Source organism: Dermacentor silvarum, unplaced genomic scaffold, assembly GCF_013339745.2.
Source record: "Dermacentor silvarum isolate Dsil-2018 unplaced genomic scaffold, BIME_Dsil_1.4 Seq468, whole genome shotgun sequence".
NCBI lineage: Eukaryota > Metazoa > Arthropoda > Arachnida > Ixodida > Ixodidae > Dermacentor > Dermacentor silvarum.
The window spans coordinates 25741-44274 of record NW_023606281.1 but is presented as its reverse complement, the minus strand read 5'-3'; the positions used below and the strand labels follow the sequence as shown (position 1 = coordinate 44274).

General features: G+C 47.5%; 1 protein-coding gene across 2 annotated transcripts in view; it reads right to left on the bottom strand.

Annotated features, from left to right (window-relative positions):
• The window catches only part of LOC119435117 (uncharacterized), a 37942-nt gene extending 20038 nt beyond the window's left edge, over positions 1–17904 (bottom strand). Inside the window, exons 1-3 of one of the 2 annotated variants that reach the window (XM_049659704.1) lie at positions 17775–17904; positions 17558–17620; positions 7843–8016 (exon numbers count right to left, since the gene is read on the bottom strand). In XM_049659704.1, the coding sequence (XP_049515661.1) occupies positions 7843–8016; positions 17558–17620; positions 17775–17841 (304 nt within the window). In that variant the 5' untranslated portion in view covers positions 17842–17904. The remainder of the gene's footprint in view (positions 1–7842; positions 8017–17557; positions 17621–17774) is intronic. The other variant, XM_037702058.2, reaches the window with a different exon arrangement.
• Positions 17905–18534: the final 630 nt, after the last annotated feature.

Below are 18534 nucleotides of genomic sequence, written 5' to 3'. Positions count from 1 at the left end.
CAAGTCCGCAATATCAAAAGTTAACACAACGAACACTCACAACAGCTGCTCAGGCTTCTGCAGTATTAGCTGGGTTGGTTCATCTATAACGTTATCACAACATTCAGCATACCGTATTTTCCGGTGTACAAGACGCATTTTTTTCTTAATTTTTCGTCGGTGCGTCTTATAGAACGGTGCGACCTATGTACATTCTTTTTTTTCAGAAAAACTGCCATCAAAATCAGATCCTATGTTATGGCCAAACGAAGTGCGCTGGTTGACTTAATTGCTACGGGTTCTGTGTGCACTACTGAGGTGCCAGGTTCTTGTGATTGAGTTCCCGAGCGCCCTGCGAGAAGGATGGAGCAGCAACGCATGCGGCGGTAGGCTGACCGGAGTCGATCGACCCCGAAGAGATCGCTGTCAAGATACGCCGCACGCCGCTGCGCAAACTACGTAGTTGCTATGAAAGTACAGGCAGCCTTCCTGCTTTTCCTCCCTTGTGTGCTATTCGGCTCACCGTCGCATGCTTTCACTTGTACATACAGCATACGGTGCGTGGGGACGATGCTATCGCCATTGGACTTTCCACGGAACCACGACGGCAGAAATGCACCTGGAGTGGAAATATATGGCACCCATGCGCTTGCGCGTGACCCACGTTCACGCTGCGAAACGGTCACTGTAACTTTTTATTGAGATAGCAATTATATGGACACTTCAACCGGATTTCTGCCGTCGCCGTCAGGTTCCGTATAGATTCCAAGGACGATAAAATCGTCGCCACGCACGCGAGCGAAAGCGCGTGGGAGATGCGCGCGCTATCACGGAGAGCGAACGTACGGCCGAAAGCAAACGCGACCATCGCGCGAAAGGCCGTGGGGGTATGGGAGGGAGGGAGGCGGGGCGACGCTGTGCTCCGGCACCAGAGGTATCTTGCAATCGGGCGTACGGGCCCCTCAATCTCCCACACAAAAGCAAGAAAGCGGGGAGGCAGGGGGGGGGGGCGCAGCTTCTACTCTGCCAACAACTCCGTTCGTACTTTGCCCGGCTGTGGCCGTCGCCCACACGGTCTCTTATCTCCACACGGCTCTGACCTTCCTTTGAAGCGATAGACCGCACGAACCCTGCCCGCTGCGGCGGCTGTGATTGCTGCCAGCGTTTTTTGACAGTCGTCTGCGGTCATTCAGTGTGATCTATTCATGTTTGCTTGTGCGCGCTGACACCACGCTTGTTAATTCAGTTAGTAAGCGGATTTGTCCAAGTTTATGCAGCCAATAAAACTACTATCACTACTCCGAATAGCTCTCTACTAATTTGCTATCGCAATTGATGCTTCGCCTTTCGGGCGAAACTGACTTTTTTAAAATCGCTTACCGAAAGAACAGGTGCGTCTTGTATACCGGTGCGACTTATATGCGTTTTTTTTTCTCCGGAAAAACTGCCGTTTTGAGGGGGGTGCGTCTTATAGAACGGAAAATACGGTAATGTTATTGCACTTATATTATCATACATAATATTATAACAAACCTCCACCCAAAGGCACTGAACATCAGTGGTAAAGTTGCTCCACTATAGCTCTCTTTAGCTTCACTAGCTTCACCTCGCGCGCAAGAATGAAAGTGGGAAAAGGCAGACCAACGGGTGAGGAAAGCAGCGTAAACACTGCCAGCCAAGGCAGCACCGAAGCGCAGCACGGGTCTCTCGCTCCGTTCGCGGTTTGACGCGGTGAAGCCTTTTATTTTCTTTCCGTGCAGTTCTGCAAAACCGAACCATGTGTACTCGCGCCGGCGTATTGTTTCGGACATGGGGAGTTTAATTGTCAGATCGACGCCGATCTACAACAGAAAGGAGGTCGCAATGTCAATATCAGAGTGCATTGCTCACGAAATTCAAGGATTTTCAAGGACGGAAAATAATTCCAGGACTTTTAAGGGCCTTAAAAACGCACTTTTCAATTTCAAGGGTTTTCAAGGATTTCAAGGACCTGTACGCACCCTGCATAAATACGGAGTCCACAGCTAACTGGGCGAAACACACACACACACACAATGGGACACAATTTTCACATCAATGCTCCTTTAACCACAAACAGATACCTACAGGCCATCATGCACACTTCACAGATAAGCACAGAGTGGCCCCAGTTTTGGCAAAAGACAGTGCCCAGCATAAATCTCAACAAATAACCAGTGTATGCAACTGAAACACATCACATGCTATGCAGAACATTTTTCATAACAATGTAGTAAATTATATATGAATGAACAAATGCATAACAGAGATCAGTAACTAATTCTGCAGCATACTTTGGCAATTAGAAAGAATGTGTAAACTCCAATACAAAATGTGCATGCATATTAAACTTGAGGTAAGTATATTGCTACAGCAAGAAATTTTATATTATCAGCATGTTTCTAAAAGCTTCAAAAATGTCTAAATACGTTTATTTTATAACATACTTCAAGGAAATAGCATCTTTTGGGCAACTGAGGCTGCAGTGTGGTGCGATGGACTCATTTTGCTCAGGTATTACATTGACTCTGCCGATTGTCAGCTTGGGCGTTTTTGTTCGGATTTCAACCAGGTCACAAGATGAATATTTGTTTATTTATTTACACAATACTGCAGGCCAGTAATTTGGCCCTAGCAGGAGGGGCTACACAGGATACATACAATGTAACGAAGATAAACAACAAAGACCGTAACAATGTTCAGCCATCGAAGCTTACATCACATCACATCACTTTATTTTTCTTAAAGAACCCTATTGAGGTGTTACATAAGGAGTGGGGTTAACAAGATGCAAGGCGTTTACAGCAGTCGAAAATGTCGATGGACAGGTTATGGCAGCGATATGGTGGGGAAGGCCGTTCCAGTCGGTTGCTATTCGTGAAAAAAAAAAAAAAAATGAGTTCATGAAGGTAGTAGTACGGGCTTGTGGACGCAAAACTTGCAGAGGGTGACCGATGCGATGGGATCTGTGTGGTGGGGGTGCGCAGATGTATGGTGCTTGTCTAAGGGGCGAATAAAAGAATTTGTGATACAAAACAAGACTGGCAATGCGACGGCGAGCAGAAAGATTACACAAACCTGATTGCGATTTGAGAGATGATATGCTAACGTCATATAAGTATGAAGAGTGAATAAATCTGGTAGCCCGGTTTCGTACCGCTTCGATGGCATTTGTTAAATATGCTTGATGAGGGTTCCAGATGGCCGATGCGTATTCCAGTTTAGTTCTGATGAGGGAGATGTATGCTTGTAGTCTGACGTGTTAAGGGGCTTCCCGCAGGTGGCGCTTTAAGAAACCTAGTGTTTTATTAGCCGATGATGTCAGGTTAGTTACGTGCAGGCGCCAAGATAAATCATCAGAAATCGTGATACCTAAGTATTTGTCAGACTGGACGAGGTCAACAGGGGAGTTAGAAACAGTATATTCGAAGACAAAAGGGTTGCGACGGCGGTGAAAAGACATCTACTTACATTTGTTCGGGTTGAGTGTCATCATCCACTGCGAACACCAGTTTACCACGTGGTTTAGGTTTGCCTGAAGGGATTCTTGGTCAGAAGGGCTAGTTACTGAACTATAAATAACGCAATCATCAGCGAACAGCGGATATGACAAGATACGCGCTGGGGTAAGTCGTAAATGTAAATGAGGAATAACAAGGGACCGAGGACAGAACCCTGCGGGGCGCCGGAGGTGACTGGGAGCAGGTTTGGTGGTTGGTTATTAATGAAAACAGACTGAGAGCGATGCCTGAGGAATTCGTTAATCCATATGATGATGTTTGGATGTAGGTTCAACTGGGAAAGTTTAAGAAGCAAGCGTTGGTGAGGTACTTTATCGAACGCCTTAGCGAAGTCTAGGAAGATAGCGTCAGTTTGTAGATTAATATCAAGGTTGGCGCGAATGTTATTAAAGAAAAATGGCTAGTTGAGTCTCGCACGAAAAACCCTTACGAAAACCATGCAGTGACGGATGGAAGAAATTATTGGAATCTAAGAATTGCATGATTTGTAAATGACATGTTCCATGATTTTGCAGAGTATACTTGTTAATGAAATGGGTCGATAATTAAGAGGTGAATCAGTATTACCTGTTTTGTGCACGGGAACAACCTTCCCCCCTTTCCTTTCCGTCACTTTCAGAGAGTGATTGTGAAAACAATAAACAGAAAATACTGGAACCAGGTTAGATTAGCATTTTTCAAAATTTTTGAATTGATGTCATCTATGCCAGCGGCAGATGAATTTTTTATTTTATCTATTATGTGCGAAATCCCATTAGTGCTGAATGTTATGGCTTGCATGGTTGTAGTAATAATAGGTGGTAATGTAAAACATGGTGCTTCAGATTCATCGGTAAAAACAGATGAAAATGCAGTGTTAAAGGTGTCTGCACAGTCAGTATCAGTCATGATTTCACCAGCATCGTTGGTAAGGGTGACAGCGCGCACTTCCTTCGGGTTTATCACCTTCCAGAATTTCTTAGGGTTATCGACTATCATTTTTTGTAGCTCTACTTCGTAAAATGAGCGCTTAGCACTTCCGATCGCGGCCAAGTATGCATGCTCAGCTTCATAATACTTTTCCCACGTGTGTAGGCGTGCGTGGCGCTTAGCTGTGCGAAATGTGAGTTTTTTCTTGTTTTCGAGCCTTTTTAGTGTCTTTGTGAACCAGGGTTTCTGATTACTCTTTCGAAAACTGCATGACGGGATGTATTTATTCGTTAGTTCGATAATTTTATGTTTGATAAGAGTCCAGTTCTTATTTACACTTCTGGAAAGATAGGTTGTTTCAAAGACCGGCAGAAAGTTTGTTAGTTCGGAGTTGATTGCTTCGTAGTTTCCCTTATCGTAGAGCCTAATAGATTTCTGGGAAGTTTGTTTTAATTCAGGTGAGAAGTTAAAATTGGCATGAATTACTTTATGGTCGCTGATTTCTCGGAGACATGTAATGAAATTAACGCTGTCTGGATGAGTGGTCAGTATGAGGTCCAGAGTGTTAGCTGCTTCCCCTGCGACGCGTGTCGGTTCGGATACAACTTGGATCAAGTTAAAATTAAGACAAACGTCAATGAAGTCATTCGGCTCTTCTTGACTAACTATGGGCTGAGGTTGATTACTCCAGTCGATATTGGGGTATTACAATGTGAGACTCGAGCTCATTCATAAAATCGGCGGATTTAAAAACCTTTCGGGGCGAAGAATTCTATTCAGAGACCGTTTGTGGGAAAAAAGAGTACTTGTGTGCATCGGTTCTAGCGAAAATTGGCGATAAAGAGTATTCATGGCTATGTCTAGTTGTCCTTGTAGTTAAAGTTTTTATACAATTGGGAAGTATTAATTTAGTTTTCCCTGCAAGACAATTTTGAAGAAAACCAAGACAACTAATTTTCCGGCGAGCCTCGGGAGTCGGCACATGGTACTTCTGCATCAATAAGGATGGCGAATCGTCCCTTCTATATCTCCCAAAAATAAATCTTATTGCCTTTTTTTGGACTCTTTCGAGTTGCATAACATCTTTCTTATAATGAGGATCCCAAACTTCGGCAGCATACTCTAGTTTTGACCGAATACATGTATTGTAAGCTAACATTTTGGTAAAAACTGGAGCATGTTTAAGTTTTCTTTTAAGGAACCATAGCTTCCGTAGGGCTGATGAAGCAATGTCCAATATATGCTCTGACCAAGCAAGCTTATTAGTTAGAGTCACGCCTAAGTACTTATAATGGGAAACTTCTAATACAGGCTGGTTATGGAGTTGATAAGAAAAAGAACTAGGACATTTTTTCTTTGTGACACCTAAAAGTAGTACAGTTTTCTCCGAATTCAATGCCATACCCCAACGCATAAACCAATCATCGATTGCCAAAAGAGTTTTTTGCAACAAGGAATGATCACTTGTGGATATTTTCTTAAAAACAGCACAATCATCAGCAAACATCTTGAAACTGCAGCGCGCACACAAGAAACGAGGACAATAAGGCGAAGGTGACAGACAGGCGCTGTCTGTCACCTTCGCCTTATTGTCCTCGTTTCTTGTGTGCGCGCTGCAGTTTCAAGATGAATAGTTACCAACTCGCCCAACTTTCAGTACTTTTACAAATCAGCAAACATTCTCATGGTTACATCATGAGGCACTACGCCCACCAAATCATTAACATAAAGGAGAAACAATAGCGGACCTAAAACACTCCCCTGTGGAATGCCCGAGGTAACAGACAGCGCTCTAGACGGACAATGATCAATTTCCACAAACTGCTTTCTATCGGCTAGGTACAAGGCAATCCACTGAATAATGTACAAAGGTAACCCTATACACTCTAATTTATACAATAATTTTCCAAAATTCAAAATGAGGCACTCTATCGAAGGCTTTCGATAAGTCTAAAAACAGAATGTCAATTTGACCGGACTGGTCAAGTACACTCAATATCTCGTGTACTGTCGAAATAAGCTGTGTGGTTGTAGATAGACCCTTTTGAAAGCCGTGCTGATGAGGAGACAAAATGGCCTTGTAGTATGGACCAACTGCACTTTCAGTTGACTTGGCTGTTGGCTAGTGATGGCTATAAACCCAGAAAAATACTCTGGAGGGTTTTTGTTTCTCTCCTCCCCCCCCCCCCCCCTTCTTGTGACCGTTGTATTGTGGCTGCTAGATTTTTTTTTTTTTTGAAGGGGGGGGGGGGGGGGGGGGAATTACATAACGCGTATGGGATGAGGTTCGTTTTCTTAGTCTTACCAAGGTCACAAGAGCCTCCAGCCTGTTATACAGGCGAGAGTTTATTGACTGCAGCCAGACAAAAAAACCCAACTGCCTCTATTAGTGTTTTCTATAGCTTCACTTTTCAGTCTTTCACCAATGTTAGCTACAGCTATGATGCGAAGGCTTGGGGTCCACTGTTGTACCACACACATACAACTCAATTATTCAAGATGGTTTGTGCGGAGATTTAAAAATATAATTTACGCTTTAGCCCTTTTACGGGTAGTGGGAAGTATACTTCCCACCTGCTATGTGTGTGTAACAAGGCTGTTGGAAGCTTTAATCCCACCACAGGAATGTGTCACCATCTTACAGAATTTTGTAGAACAAAAAGCAGTGGTGCCCTCTGTTGCTGTATGAATAAAGCTAGTGTTTCCCCACTTTGAGCCTATCTCAGCGGCGCTGTCTGCTTGGATCATTTTGTGCGATTTGCTGCTTCAGAACATGCGTAAAAGCTTTGAAAAAATTTTCTTAGCGACAAAAATGTCATTAATTAAGAATTTGCTGTGATACCGTTTTGTTGCAAATATGTGCCAGCACTGCAGCATGAAGGCAGTAGAGAAGTTAATATACTGCATTTGCCAGACCTGCGCGGTGCCACTTGTTGCAGACACCTGCTTCAGGCAGTATCAGAGAAAGTAACCTGCTTAAGAGTTTTGTTCTTGCTTTCTGAGCCACAGGAAGGGATCCCAAGTGTTCTGTACTCTATAGAATATGAAAACAAATCTGTTGTTGTCAGTGCAGCTATTCGGCAGTGGGAGAAATACTTCCCACCAGAGTACTTCTGAAAGTTTCACTTGAAAACACCTCACATTTTTACCAAGAACATTTGCGACCATGTCTTCTGAAAGAAAAAAAAAAAAAAGTAAGTAGTCCCTTGTGCCTTTTGTGCAGGGGTTGAGGTATAAAACCATTTTAATAATTCCGAGAGCAATCTTTCTGTCGCCACCATCATCACTGGAAATATTCGAGACAGCAATCTGCTTAACAAAGGTACATTTGGCTAGAAACAGAAAAGCCTAGTAGTTTCCTACATATGTGGATAGCTATTAAGTGATGGAAGATGCGATGTGATCCAGAACAAACCAAAATAATTACCTTTGCATCGTGGCAGCTTGGCAAAAACTACCAGAACTTTCACGCAGGCATCCTTCATACAGGTCATCAGGTAAAATACTGATGAAGGGCTTGGGAATGGTAGCTCCGCAAAAGCAAGGCCGATTTTCCTGCTATTGATGTCAACTTTCTTAACTGCAGACACTGCACAGAAGAGAGAAGTAATCACTATTTTGCTGAAGCTCAGCAGTAGGTGAGGCAGTGAAACAAGGGCAATTTATGCAGCCACCCCACTTCCAAAATATAGAGTATAGGACACAAGGCATGCAAATTTTCATAAGTGAATGTTTCTCTTTCATGCTTTGCTTGTTAGCCTAACATTGTGTAAATTGAGTGTTGCACAGTTATGATTTTTACAAGAACAAGAAAGAACTTAATTGCACTAAATGTAAGCTCAAGGAAGGAAACTCGTGGAGGCAGGAGTCTTACAGCTTTGCTCCTTCCTACAAATGCCTGTAGTGGAGTAAGCAATAAACTAAAATTTTAAGTGCCATTTAGCACCAAAAACAAGTATTGTGCACCTTGCCACTCTATTGGAAAACAAACCTAGCTGGCCGTGCCCAGACAGCTACTCATGTTACTTGGGATGTTTGTTTATGCATTTCATGGCTTCACCGTGGCAACTCCAGTGGTAAATGACTGAAGAATAATAATATTATTGGTAGTGCTTAATGGCACAAAGATTGCAGTAGTTATAGAATGCCAGGTCTATGTTATTTGGTGTATGAAGCGCATAAAAAGTTCAAGAATGCTGGTATAATTTTTATATGTCCCAAGCATTGGCCACAGTATTAAAAAAAAAAAAAAAAATTCTAGATAACCAAAACTGTGGCATATGGGATAATACCATATGCCACAGTTTTGGTTATCTTGGTGATGACAACTAATATGACATGTGAAAAGCTAAAACATTACAAAAAGTGGGTATAAATGGCTGTGATAAAAATGTTTATATACACTAAGGTAAACATTGTGTACCTTCATAAACAGTGGATCTGCCATGACAGGGACACTGAAATTGCCATTGCATTAGAAGTGCAAGCTAGCCTTGTGGAAGGCTGGAAATGGGAAGTCATCTATATGGGCCGGCTGTAACCTATGATGTTAAAACAAATCGCTTAAAAAGAATACAAGTTTGTTAAATAAGAACACTGATGGGTGAAGTGGGATACATCTTCTAAAGACATTAGGAAAGTGTCATTATCATTCCATTTCTACCGGGTGCCCTTTTTTTTAACTACACTAAATTTTAAAAATTTTAGCAATATAAATCGTTATCTCCTTAACTTTGGCAACAGCACGATGTCCCTATGATGGTGGCATGCTAAATCTGCACTATCATTCCGTTGTTCTGCAGTGCAGCAAGATTTTGGCAGCAGCGGTTTACTGCTATATTGTCATCAGATTGGCCGCCTCTAGATGAGCAGTAAATTACAGTTATGTGCTAAATAAACTAAGTTATATTAACTTTTTCACTATATTATTAGACCTTAAGGGGAGACCTAGTTTTCGCATCGCGAAAAATGGCCAAAAATTGATTTTTTGAAAATCACAGTTTCAGTGTCTACATATAACTCTTTATTCTATCTCATTCCGAAATATCATCACTGAAAACCACGTAGAAGTGGTCTAAAAAATTGTTGTTTCAGCCCAGGTGGCGAAAAATTTCGCGGAAATCGCGAATGAACAGCGTTTTTAAAGCCACAATATATCGGATAGAAACGGCGCAACTGAGCACCGCCATCTTGGTCTCTTGGTAAAGGGCATTTCTCCGTCTTCAAACCTGCCGTTTCAGCTTGCTCCTCTCGGTGCTCCTGACAAGGAGGCCACGACCTCTACCAACCACCCTCAACCCCGCTTGCAGCAGCATGTACAACAGGCAGGCACAAAGAAGCGGGGCAGCATCAAGCTAGGGCCGTCCCCGAAGGAGGCTCCTCAGTCAACCAGCGATGAGGAAAACAAGAACCTGCAACTCCTCCTCAGGGCGATCGCCGACCTGCTGCCTCCAGACAACCAACCGCTGCGTTCTATCTGCCTCAAGGCAGGTGGCGTGCCCCCACCCAGTAGTCAACATGGCTAGTCCCCTCCCGCCTGCATCAGGAGCCCGAGTGTGCTCCAGTGGAACGCAAACTGGTTGCGGCGGCGGCAAGCAGACCTCTCCATGCACCTATCGCGGAGCGAGTACGATGTGCTTGCTCTGCAGGAGGTCTACGCTGCTGCAGCCAACCTGCGCCTTCCTGGATACGTGGGTTACAACAGCCTGACTTCTTGCAATCGGGAGTCCTGCCAGTCTGCCCCTTGCCTTGATGAGGGCCACCAGCAGGGATCACCACGCTGTGCGATTTACGTGCGGCAAGAATTGTCACTGGCGGAAGTCCACGTGGCAGACATGCTGAGCGGTGCTATTGAATGCTGTGCTGTTCGGGTACGACTGGGTGACTCTGACACTACTGTGGCCAGAATCTATGTCCGGCCAAGCCGGCCATGGAACCCAGCCAGCCTCCTGCCATTGGCCCAACGCCTCGGGAAAGACTTCCTCCTCTGCGGGGATGTCAATGCCCACCACACCGCCTGGGGAAGCCGCCGTTGCTGCCCACGTGGCCAAGGACTGTGGCACGTCGTGAACCAACTAGGCCTGTCAATTCTCAACACCGGAGCACCCACATTCATTCGTCGCACGGCGCAGGTGGTCCTAATCGCCATCGATGTCAGCCTGGCAACGGAGGGCTGTAACTACACGTGGGCACCGCTTCCGGACAGCTGGGGGTCGGACCATTTTCCCCTCCTGCTCAACCCGTTCAGAGGCAAGACCGCTAGGAGTAGGAAGTGCCTCACTGTCGACTGGAGGGCGTTTCGCAAGCACTGCCAGAAAGATGCTGACTCCGGGACCTTTCTCCAGCTGGTAGCAGACAGTGCAAAAGCGGCCACCATCCGTTTCACGGCTCAGGTGGGCCAGCCAGTCCCGGACATCCAGCACCTAAAACTGTGAGCCGCAAGGCGCCGCGCAGAGCGCATAGCACTGCGCACCTCTCGACCGGAACACTGGACAGCGTTCCGCCGTATAGACGCCGTCTGCAGGCGCCTGGCGCCTTCTGACGTCACTCCTGTTGGCGCCCTGTGCAAATCGCCAGGTACTGTCCGTGGCGGTCCCCATGGGCATCAGCACGGGTAACCTGGCCGAGCTTCTCGCGGACCAGTTCGCGGCCAGACCCCCAGCCCTGCAGGCACCACCTCCAGAGGCAGCCGCCCTATCAATCCCATCCTCCTGCCATCATGCGGACTTGGTGGCTGCACAAATAGAGGCACTGTGCAGCGAACCAATCCGCGTGTACGAGTTGAAGGCGGCACTCGATCAGACCAGGCGACGCAGTGCTCCGGGGAGCTGACAGAATCACATTCCAAATGCTGCACAACTTGGCTGATGCCGAGAAGGAGCGGCTCCTCGAGTGTTTCAACACCATCTGGGACACTGGTGTCCTCCCGGAGAGCTGGCTGGTTGCAGTGGTGACACCAATCTTGAAATCCTGGAAGCCTGCCATAGCCCTATCCTCATATAGGCCGGTGTCCCTCACTTCCGCCGCCTGCAAGGCGATGGAAAGGGTGGCACTGGCACGCCTAGAGTGGATTGCGGCCCAACTCCAGTACTTCCCGGAGCAGCAGACAGGCTTCAGGCGCCAACGCTGCACGGCAGACTATTTCCGATGTGGTGGCCACCCTGGAGGATGCCAAAGCCACGGGGGACGTGGCAATGTTGGTGCTTCTGGACGTCAAGAGTGCCTTTGACGGACTTCCACACGCGGTCATCGAGGCCTGCCTAGACCGCCTCGGCCTGAGCGGCTGCCTCAGAAGCTTCATTTCTGCATTCCTGACTGGCAGAACCTTCCGGGTGCGCGTTGGACAGGAACTCAGCAATCCCAGGGATATCACGACTGGCGTCCCACAGGGATCGGTGCTCAGCCCTTTCCTGTTCAACATGGCTCTCGCGGGCCTACCCGCATCTCTCCCGGCGGACCCACGGTTCCCTGTTCGCTGCTCCATTTATGCCGACGACGTGGCACTGTGGACCCGGGGGCCGAGGAAGTCCATGCCATTCATTTGGTGCTCGCTACAACGGGCACTAGATGCGGTGACCGCATTCCTTGGTAGCATAGGCCTCACCGTCTCCACAGCCAAGACCGATGCCATGCTGATTCATCCACTGGCCTCAGCTCGACGCTACACCAAGCAGCTGAAGATTACTGGCCGTGCCCTACCTTGGCAGCAAATGGTCACTTACCTGGGGCTCGCCATTGACCACCGGCTCACGTGGATTCCTGCAGCCAAAGCCGCCACTACCAAGGTGCGCCGCGTGCAGGGAGCTGTCAGCAAGCTACAACAACATGGCCGTGGCTGCAACACGAAGTGGGCACTGCGGCTGAACCAGGCTGCAGCAACGTCCGTGCTCTTGTATGCGCTTCCATTGGTCAACCTCACACCGGCCAGGAGAGAGCAGCTGGAGGGTCTGCACAGAGGTGCTGTTAGGAGCATCCTGGGGCTCCCAAAGTATTCATTGGTCGCTGCAACGCTGGCAGAGGCTGGCGAATGGCCACTCTCGCTGAGGATGCTTGAATGTGCCCTGGGGCACAATGACTGCCTTCATCGTGCTCCGGATGCCGGAGACCTGCTGGCTAGACTCCGCAGCCAGCCGTCCTCACGAATGGGAGGTCTGTGCCTGCTGTACGAGCAGGTGATTACGGACCCCCCTGTGACAATTGCGCTGCCTCCACCACACCATCGACCAGCGGACGTCCACATCTCGCTCAATGGAGCGCACAAACGACAGACACCAGCTGCAGCACTGCAACAGGCTGCAGCCTGCAAACTCCACGAGGATCTGGAAGGAAGTCTGCTGGTCTACCCAGATGGATCAGTCCTGGCGAACGAATCGGCCGCTGCAGCCTGCACCATCCCGGCTAGGGCGGTCAACAGACAATGTCGGATCCCCTTCGCCGCGAACTCCACCGCGGCAGAACTAGCGGGGCTCCATCTAGCCGCCGATGTCCTTGCTGAGGACCCTCCTGGGCAACCGGTGGCAGTGCTCTGCGACTCAAAGTCAGCGCTCCAGAGCCTACTCAACCACCGCCGATCAGGGCTGACGGGGACCCTGCTCCGCTCGAAGTTCTCAGCATTGGCTGCTGCGGGGGTCACCATCTCATTTCATTGGCTGCCTTCTCATGTGGGAATAGCTGGTAATGAGGCAGCGGATACCCTCACCAAAACCGCCCACCATCTTGAAGTGCCGCTCACACAAGCAGTTGCTTCCTCAGATTTTTCAAGGCAGTGCCTGAAAAAACTGCTCACAACTGTCCACCCGGATGCCAGAGTGGCAAACGGCAACGGTCCCAGGCCACTTCCAGAGTGTGGCCTTACCAGAAGGGAAGGCGCAACGTTGCTTCGACTGCGCACGGGCTGTGTCTGGACGGCGGCGCAGCTGCACGCCAAGGGACGCTCCACCTCACCGGCCTGCGAATGTTGCGGCAACCCCGAGACCCTCGAGCACCTTCTCTGTGCTTGCCCAGGGCTGGCACAGGACCGCTCAAGGGTCATCACTGCCTACAGACAACAGGGTCTACCTTCTGCGACAACCAGCTACCTCCTGCTCCCGTCGCCTCCCAACCTCCGAGCTCTCCATAGCCTTTTGGAGTTTGTGGAACTGAACGGAATCACCGCCCATCGCTAAGCGCTCGCCCCCAGCAGGCCACCGCCTCCATCACCAGCCTCCTTCATGATCGGATGAGACTCTTGCTGCTTCTCCTTCTCTTCCCTTCCTTTCAACATCTTTACCTCCTTTTTCCCCTTCCCCTGACTCTGCGCCGTGTTCCATATTGGGCAGCCGAAATAAGCGTAATTTTCTTCTTCAATAAAATCACTACTATTACTACTCCTCTATACAGAACAAGCGCACAAAAAGCAAATGATTGAAGGTCGTTCCAGTGTCTCCGATTGGCCGCGCCCGCCAAGTGACTCCATCGCGGTTCGCATGGGTCTGGTGCTCGCTCCGTGGTGGTGTCGTCTGCTCGGCTCTTTGTGGTCTTTGCACCTTGCGATCTTTTGACACTCTCCGTAAGCTCGATGAGTGTCAAAACGGGCGCTACACGGACATCGCAGTAGCGTGGCCGATGCTTCCGTTTGTGGACATCCCAGACCCGCGACCAAGCATTCCGAGCATCGGAGACGCGGACTTCGCACACGGAATCCTCAGACATGCAGCTAAACCTTTCAGCACTCGGTGTTTCGGAATTCGCGTCCAAGCAAATTGCGTACGCAATCCTCGGACCCACGGCTAAGCATTTCGTGCATCGGCGCCTCCAAGTGCGCAACCAAGCACATCGTGCGTAGACTCCTTGTACCCGCGGCTAGGCATTTCGTGCATAGGCACCTTGCGCGCCGACTCTATCATACTGTCACGATATGTCGTAGCAATATCTATCATACCAACCCTTCAGAAATAGAACCACATCATGAGCTCTGTTCAATAGGCCCCTTGGCCTGGCATAGGCACCTGGCTGCAGAAGTGAGGCTTATGTTGTTCAAAAGTACAAGCTGCAAAGCACCTAGCAGCAGCGTTGCTGCCTATCTATCAGTGACTCTCTGATCCTAAGCTCCACAGCCATTGTCAATGGAAGATGACTTGGAAGACTGCTGAGAGCCTTGATTCAATAACATGGACGATTATACCAAAAGAAAACAATGCCTCACTGATTGCACTGGAGACTGATATCAATGAGGCAGTCTGCAGGCACAACATTGGAACTATATTCATGCCCACACACAGCTCTGCATCTAACTTGGTTTGAAACCGAGACACCATTCTCTTTGTAGAGCAGCAGTAAAGAATGCTAAAAAAAAATGGGGTGGGGGGAACCAAGGCACACCAGACCAGAGGCCACATGGCCAAGAAGCTTCAAACTACAAAACACACCAAAGCTTACAAATTTGGAGCCTTCTAAAGAACTGAAGGTTTTTTTGAAAACTTTTTTTTTGCCTTTCTGCTCAGTTTCTGGAGCTGATTTCTTGGTTACCGTTTAGCCTGTAATTACTTCTTTTTTCCACATTCCTTAAGCTACAGTGCAGGTCGTGACAGTCTCACTTTTTTATCTTGACTTTTTATAAAATTGTGACGTGGCTATTCGTTTTTCTCAAAATGTGCTTGATGCGAAGGTAACATAAAAAATGCCACTCCAAAAAAATTGTGTAGCGAAAAAAAAAAAAAAAAGCAAGACTGTCACTACCTTCAGCACGCATTTATCTAGGCAGTCAATATTTAAACGAGCCTTCCATCGTGTTTTTACAGCGCAAGCTGTTATGGGCTCATTCCAATAGCCGTTTCGGTTCGCCATAGCGTAAGCGCTATCGCTGGAAATGCGAAAAAGGTACCCGGTTCCCGCCGGGATCGAACCCGCGCTTGCTGCGTGGGAGCCAGATACTCTACCGCTGAGCCACGAAAGCGCTTTCTATTGGGAACCGGAAAAATGCCCTTTAAAGCAGGCGCAGACGATCCGAGCCTCTGCCAGTACGGTGGCACCATCTAGTTAAGGCTCCTGCAAACGCAGCGTACGCAGGCGACCAGATGCCATTCAGACGAGGTGCACAATTACAAAAAAAAAAAAAAAAAAAAAAACGCGATCCCCAGCCTGGATGGATGAGGTTGAGCCCTTCAAATCGGGCGGTGACATACGCCACCTAGCCGTGACTATTAACATGTTTTGTACTTTGCCTTGATTTTAGCCACCAATCAGATAGCCCCCGTTTGGTTATTTCTACCCGCTTAAAGTCTATTTTGCCTCCACTTTCCCTAAACCCTGTAGTGCTTTGAAAAAATCCGCCCCGTTGCTTTGCACTATAAGGTTAAGCCCTTAACAGAAAAGTATGAGGTGTTCAGCCATTTCCTCTTCCTCTCCATACACACTGCACAACGTGTCTATACCTTGGTACTTGACTCGGGACATCTTAGTCCGCAATACTCCCGTCCTGGCTTCAAACAACAAAGAGCTTCCCCTAAGCCTCCGCCAGTATGGTGGCGCCATCTAGTTAAGGTGCCTGCAAATGCAGCGTGCGGAGGCGCAGACCACGAGATGCGATTCAGACGAGGCGCGCAATCAACGTGGTTCCGATGTGAGATGTGCGCCACGTATTCTGGATACCTCTTCGGTACACGTTATGGCATCTCCTCGCAAGGCACGAACCGCCGCTGAAGAAGCAAATCGCAGAGCTACGTGCGCGGCTACAACCACGCATCATCGGGCTCAGCAGACTGCTGTGCAGAGAGCATTACAAGCTGCAGCCCGCCGTCGACGCCGGGCGGACAGTTCAGATCGTTCTCGTCAAAACGAGGCGAAGAGACTTCGTCTCGAAGACCCTGGTGTGTGTGGTGCCGAAATTGGAGCTACTCTTGAGTCGCTCCACCAGCTTACGCTGTGACTGTGCTGCGTGTGCCGCGCAGGCCAGTGACTTTTTTTTTGTTTTAAAGCTCCCCAGGCCCTATAAAAAGTTGCAGAATATTCAAAGGAGAAAAATGCTTCCCAATAAAATTTTTCAAGGTATCACTCTGAAACTTTTCTGGAAGCATCAGGGAGGCATTCTAAACATTTGTCCCAATTTTAATCAACATCCATGAAAAAATAAGGAAGTTGATTTTCAAAGCCACGTCCCCCCTTAAGCCCAAACCGCATGAGAGCGATTTTGTAGTTCAAAACCTTTAGAAATATTTATGCTGCTAGAGTAAAACACATCAACTTAAATTAATAAAGCGAAGCTGCCCTCATCGGGGAGACGTCGCTTAAAGTTTCAGACGCTGTATTTGCTGCCATGGCAATCATCACACGGGCGTTTCGGCAACCACACCGGGAACTGCTACAGACGTCGCTTAAAGTCGTCGCTGATGGCGCTGCGAACATGGTACAGTGTGCTCGTACTCGTGTAGGAACCAAAATGACTATATATGAGTGATTCAATAAAGCGAACGCGACAACAGCGACGTGCTTGTGTTCATCTCCATTGCGTCGCTTGTCATATCGCTGTCGGCAGGACTTTTGGTGACATGAAAACTCCGCAGCGCCACACAATTTTGCGAGAAACGCCTAGAACCACTCAACGGCATCTGCCGTGTAGACACTCCTTTGAGTTACCCATGGAAGGCCTTCCATATGCCCGTGTGACACAGGTATTACACGCTCAGTACGACCAGTTGGTTCGCTACCGCATCTAACACATAGTGGCCCGGATTACGGCGCGGTTCTCGCAAAAAGCAAAATGGACGCTCCGATGCCACGCCGTTCCCGCGCTTTCTGTTGTACAACGCATCTGAGCTCATACAACGGGATCTTTACAAAACTGTTTCGACGTAATTCAATGCAAATGAATGCGGAAAGAACACTAGCGACGCAAGAGGCATCCTACAGGTAGTGATCTGTCATTCAATGCAATGCAGTGGTTAAAAAAAAAAAAAAAAAAAAAAAAAAAAAAAAAAAAACACGAACAAAAAATCTGCGCCTAAGATGCAAGTAGATTTTGACACTACGAAATTCAAAAGATGTCGGCACAGGTTTTCAATTATTCGCAACACATAAACTACGATATATAAATGATTAAGAGCTCTCTTAACAACGATGAAACAACATACGCTGTACTGAAGCACCACACGTACCAAAGTCGCGCAGGAACGCTTCCAGGATGAAGTCTTCAGTAACTTCGTGCGGCACCAAATCCTCTGTTATATGTTTGTTGAAGAACAAGAAAATCAGATTTACATGTATTCGAACTTAAACGGAAATTCAAAGAAAACTACAGTGGACGCTAGCATCATGCAATAAACAGCGTTCAACAATCAAGCGCAATATTGCCGATGCTCGTCACATACCAACCTTGCAATTGGTAACACATTTCTTGCAAAGTGTCCTTAAGGTCCTTAGCCGGGTCTTCTTGAGCCATAATTGGGAGAAAGTACCAAACACGAGTGCAGGCGATGTTCAACTGACTTGACTCAACCGCCTCGGCCGCCACTACTGAACAAGACATAGTAGACATGTCTAATTTTCAGTGCATGACCCGCGAATCACCAATATGACATCACCAATATGCGTTGTAGTGCCATCTTTCGGTAAAGTTCCTTATCTAACTTAAAACATTCTAGTGCATTATTTTGTTTGAATTGTTTAGTTTATCTCTTAATAGATGGCAGGCTATGCGTCATATGGAGCGCATGTTTCGCGTGCTGAATGGCGACTGTATGCCTTCTGCGTTTATCTCATTAGAACAGAAGTAGCACACTTGATTAAGACAAGAAAAAGAGACTGCTTTAATCTTCTATCGTCACTAAGTACACCAAACACAGTTCAGCCATAGAGAAAGAAATTGTTCGGCTCAAAATACGACGCGGTCCTCAAACAAAGCTGCATGGACGCGCCGACACCGGGAGAGTGAACCGGCTGTGTGAGATATGGAGGACAGTGGTATCCAGTTTCGGTTTGTGCGGCTTGTGCACCCAAGTTACAGTGTACCCACGTTCCTGTTACTAGCGCAAAATTAACGTTGTACTAGAGCTACATACAGTATTTAGACCTTTAGTAAACAAGTGCATAGAGTTTGTGATTTGTTTCCGTCACTCTGAGGCTGCGCACAGAG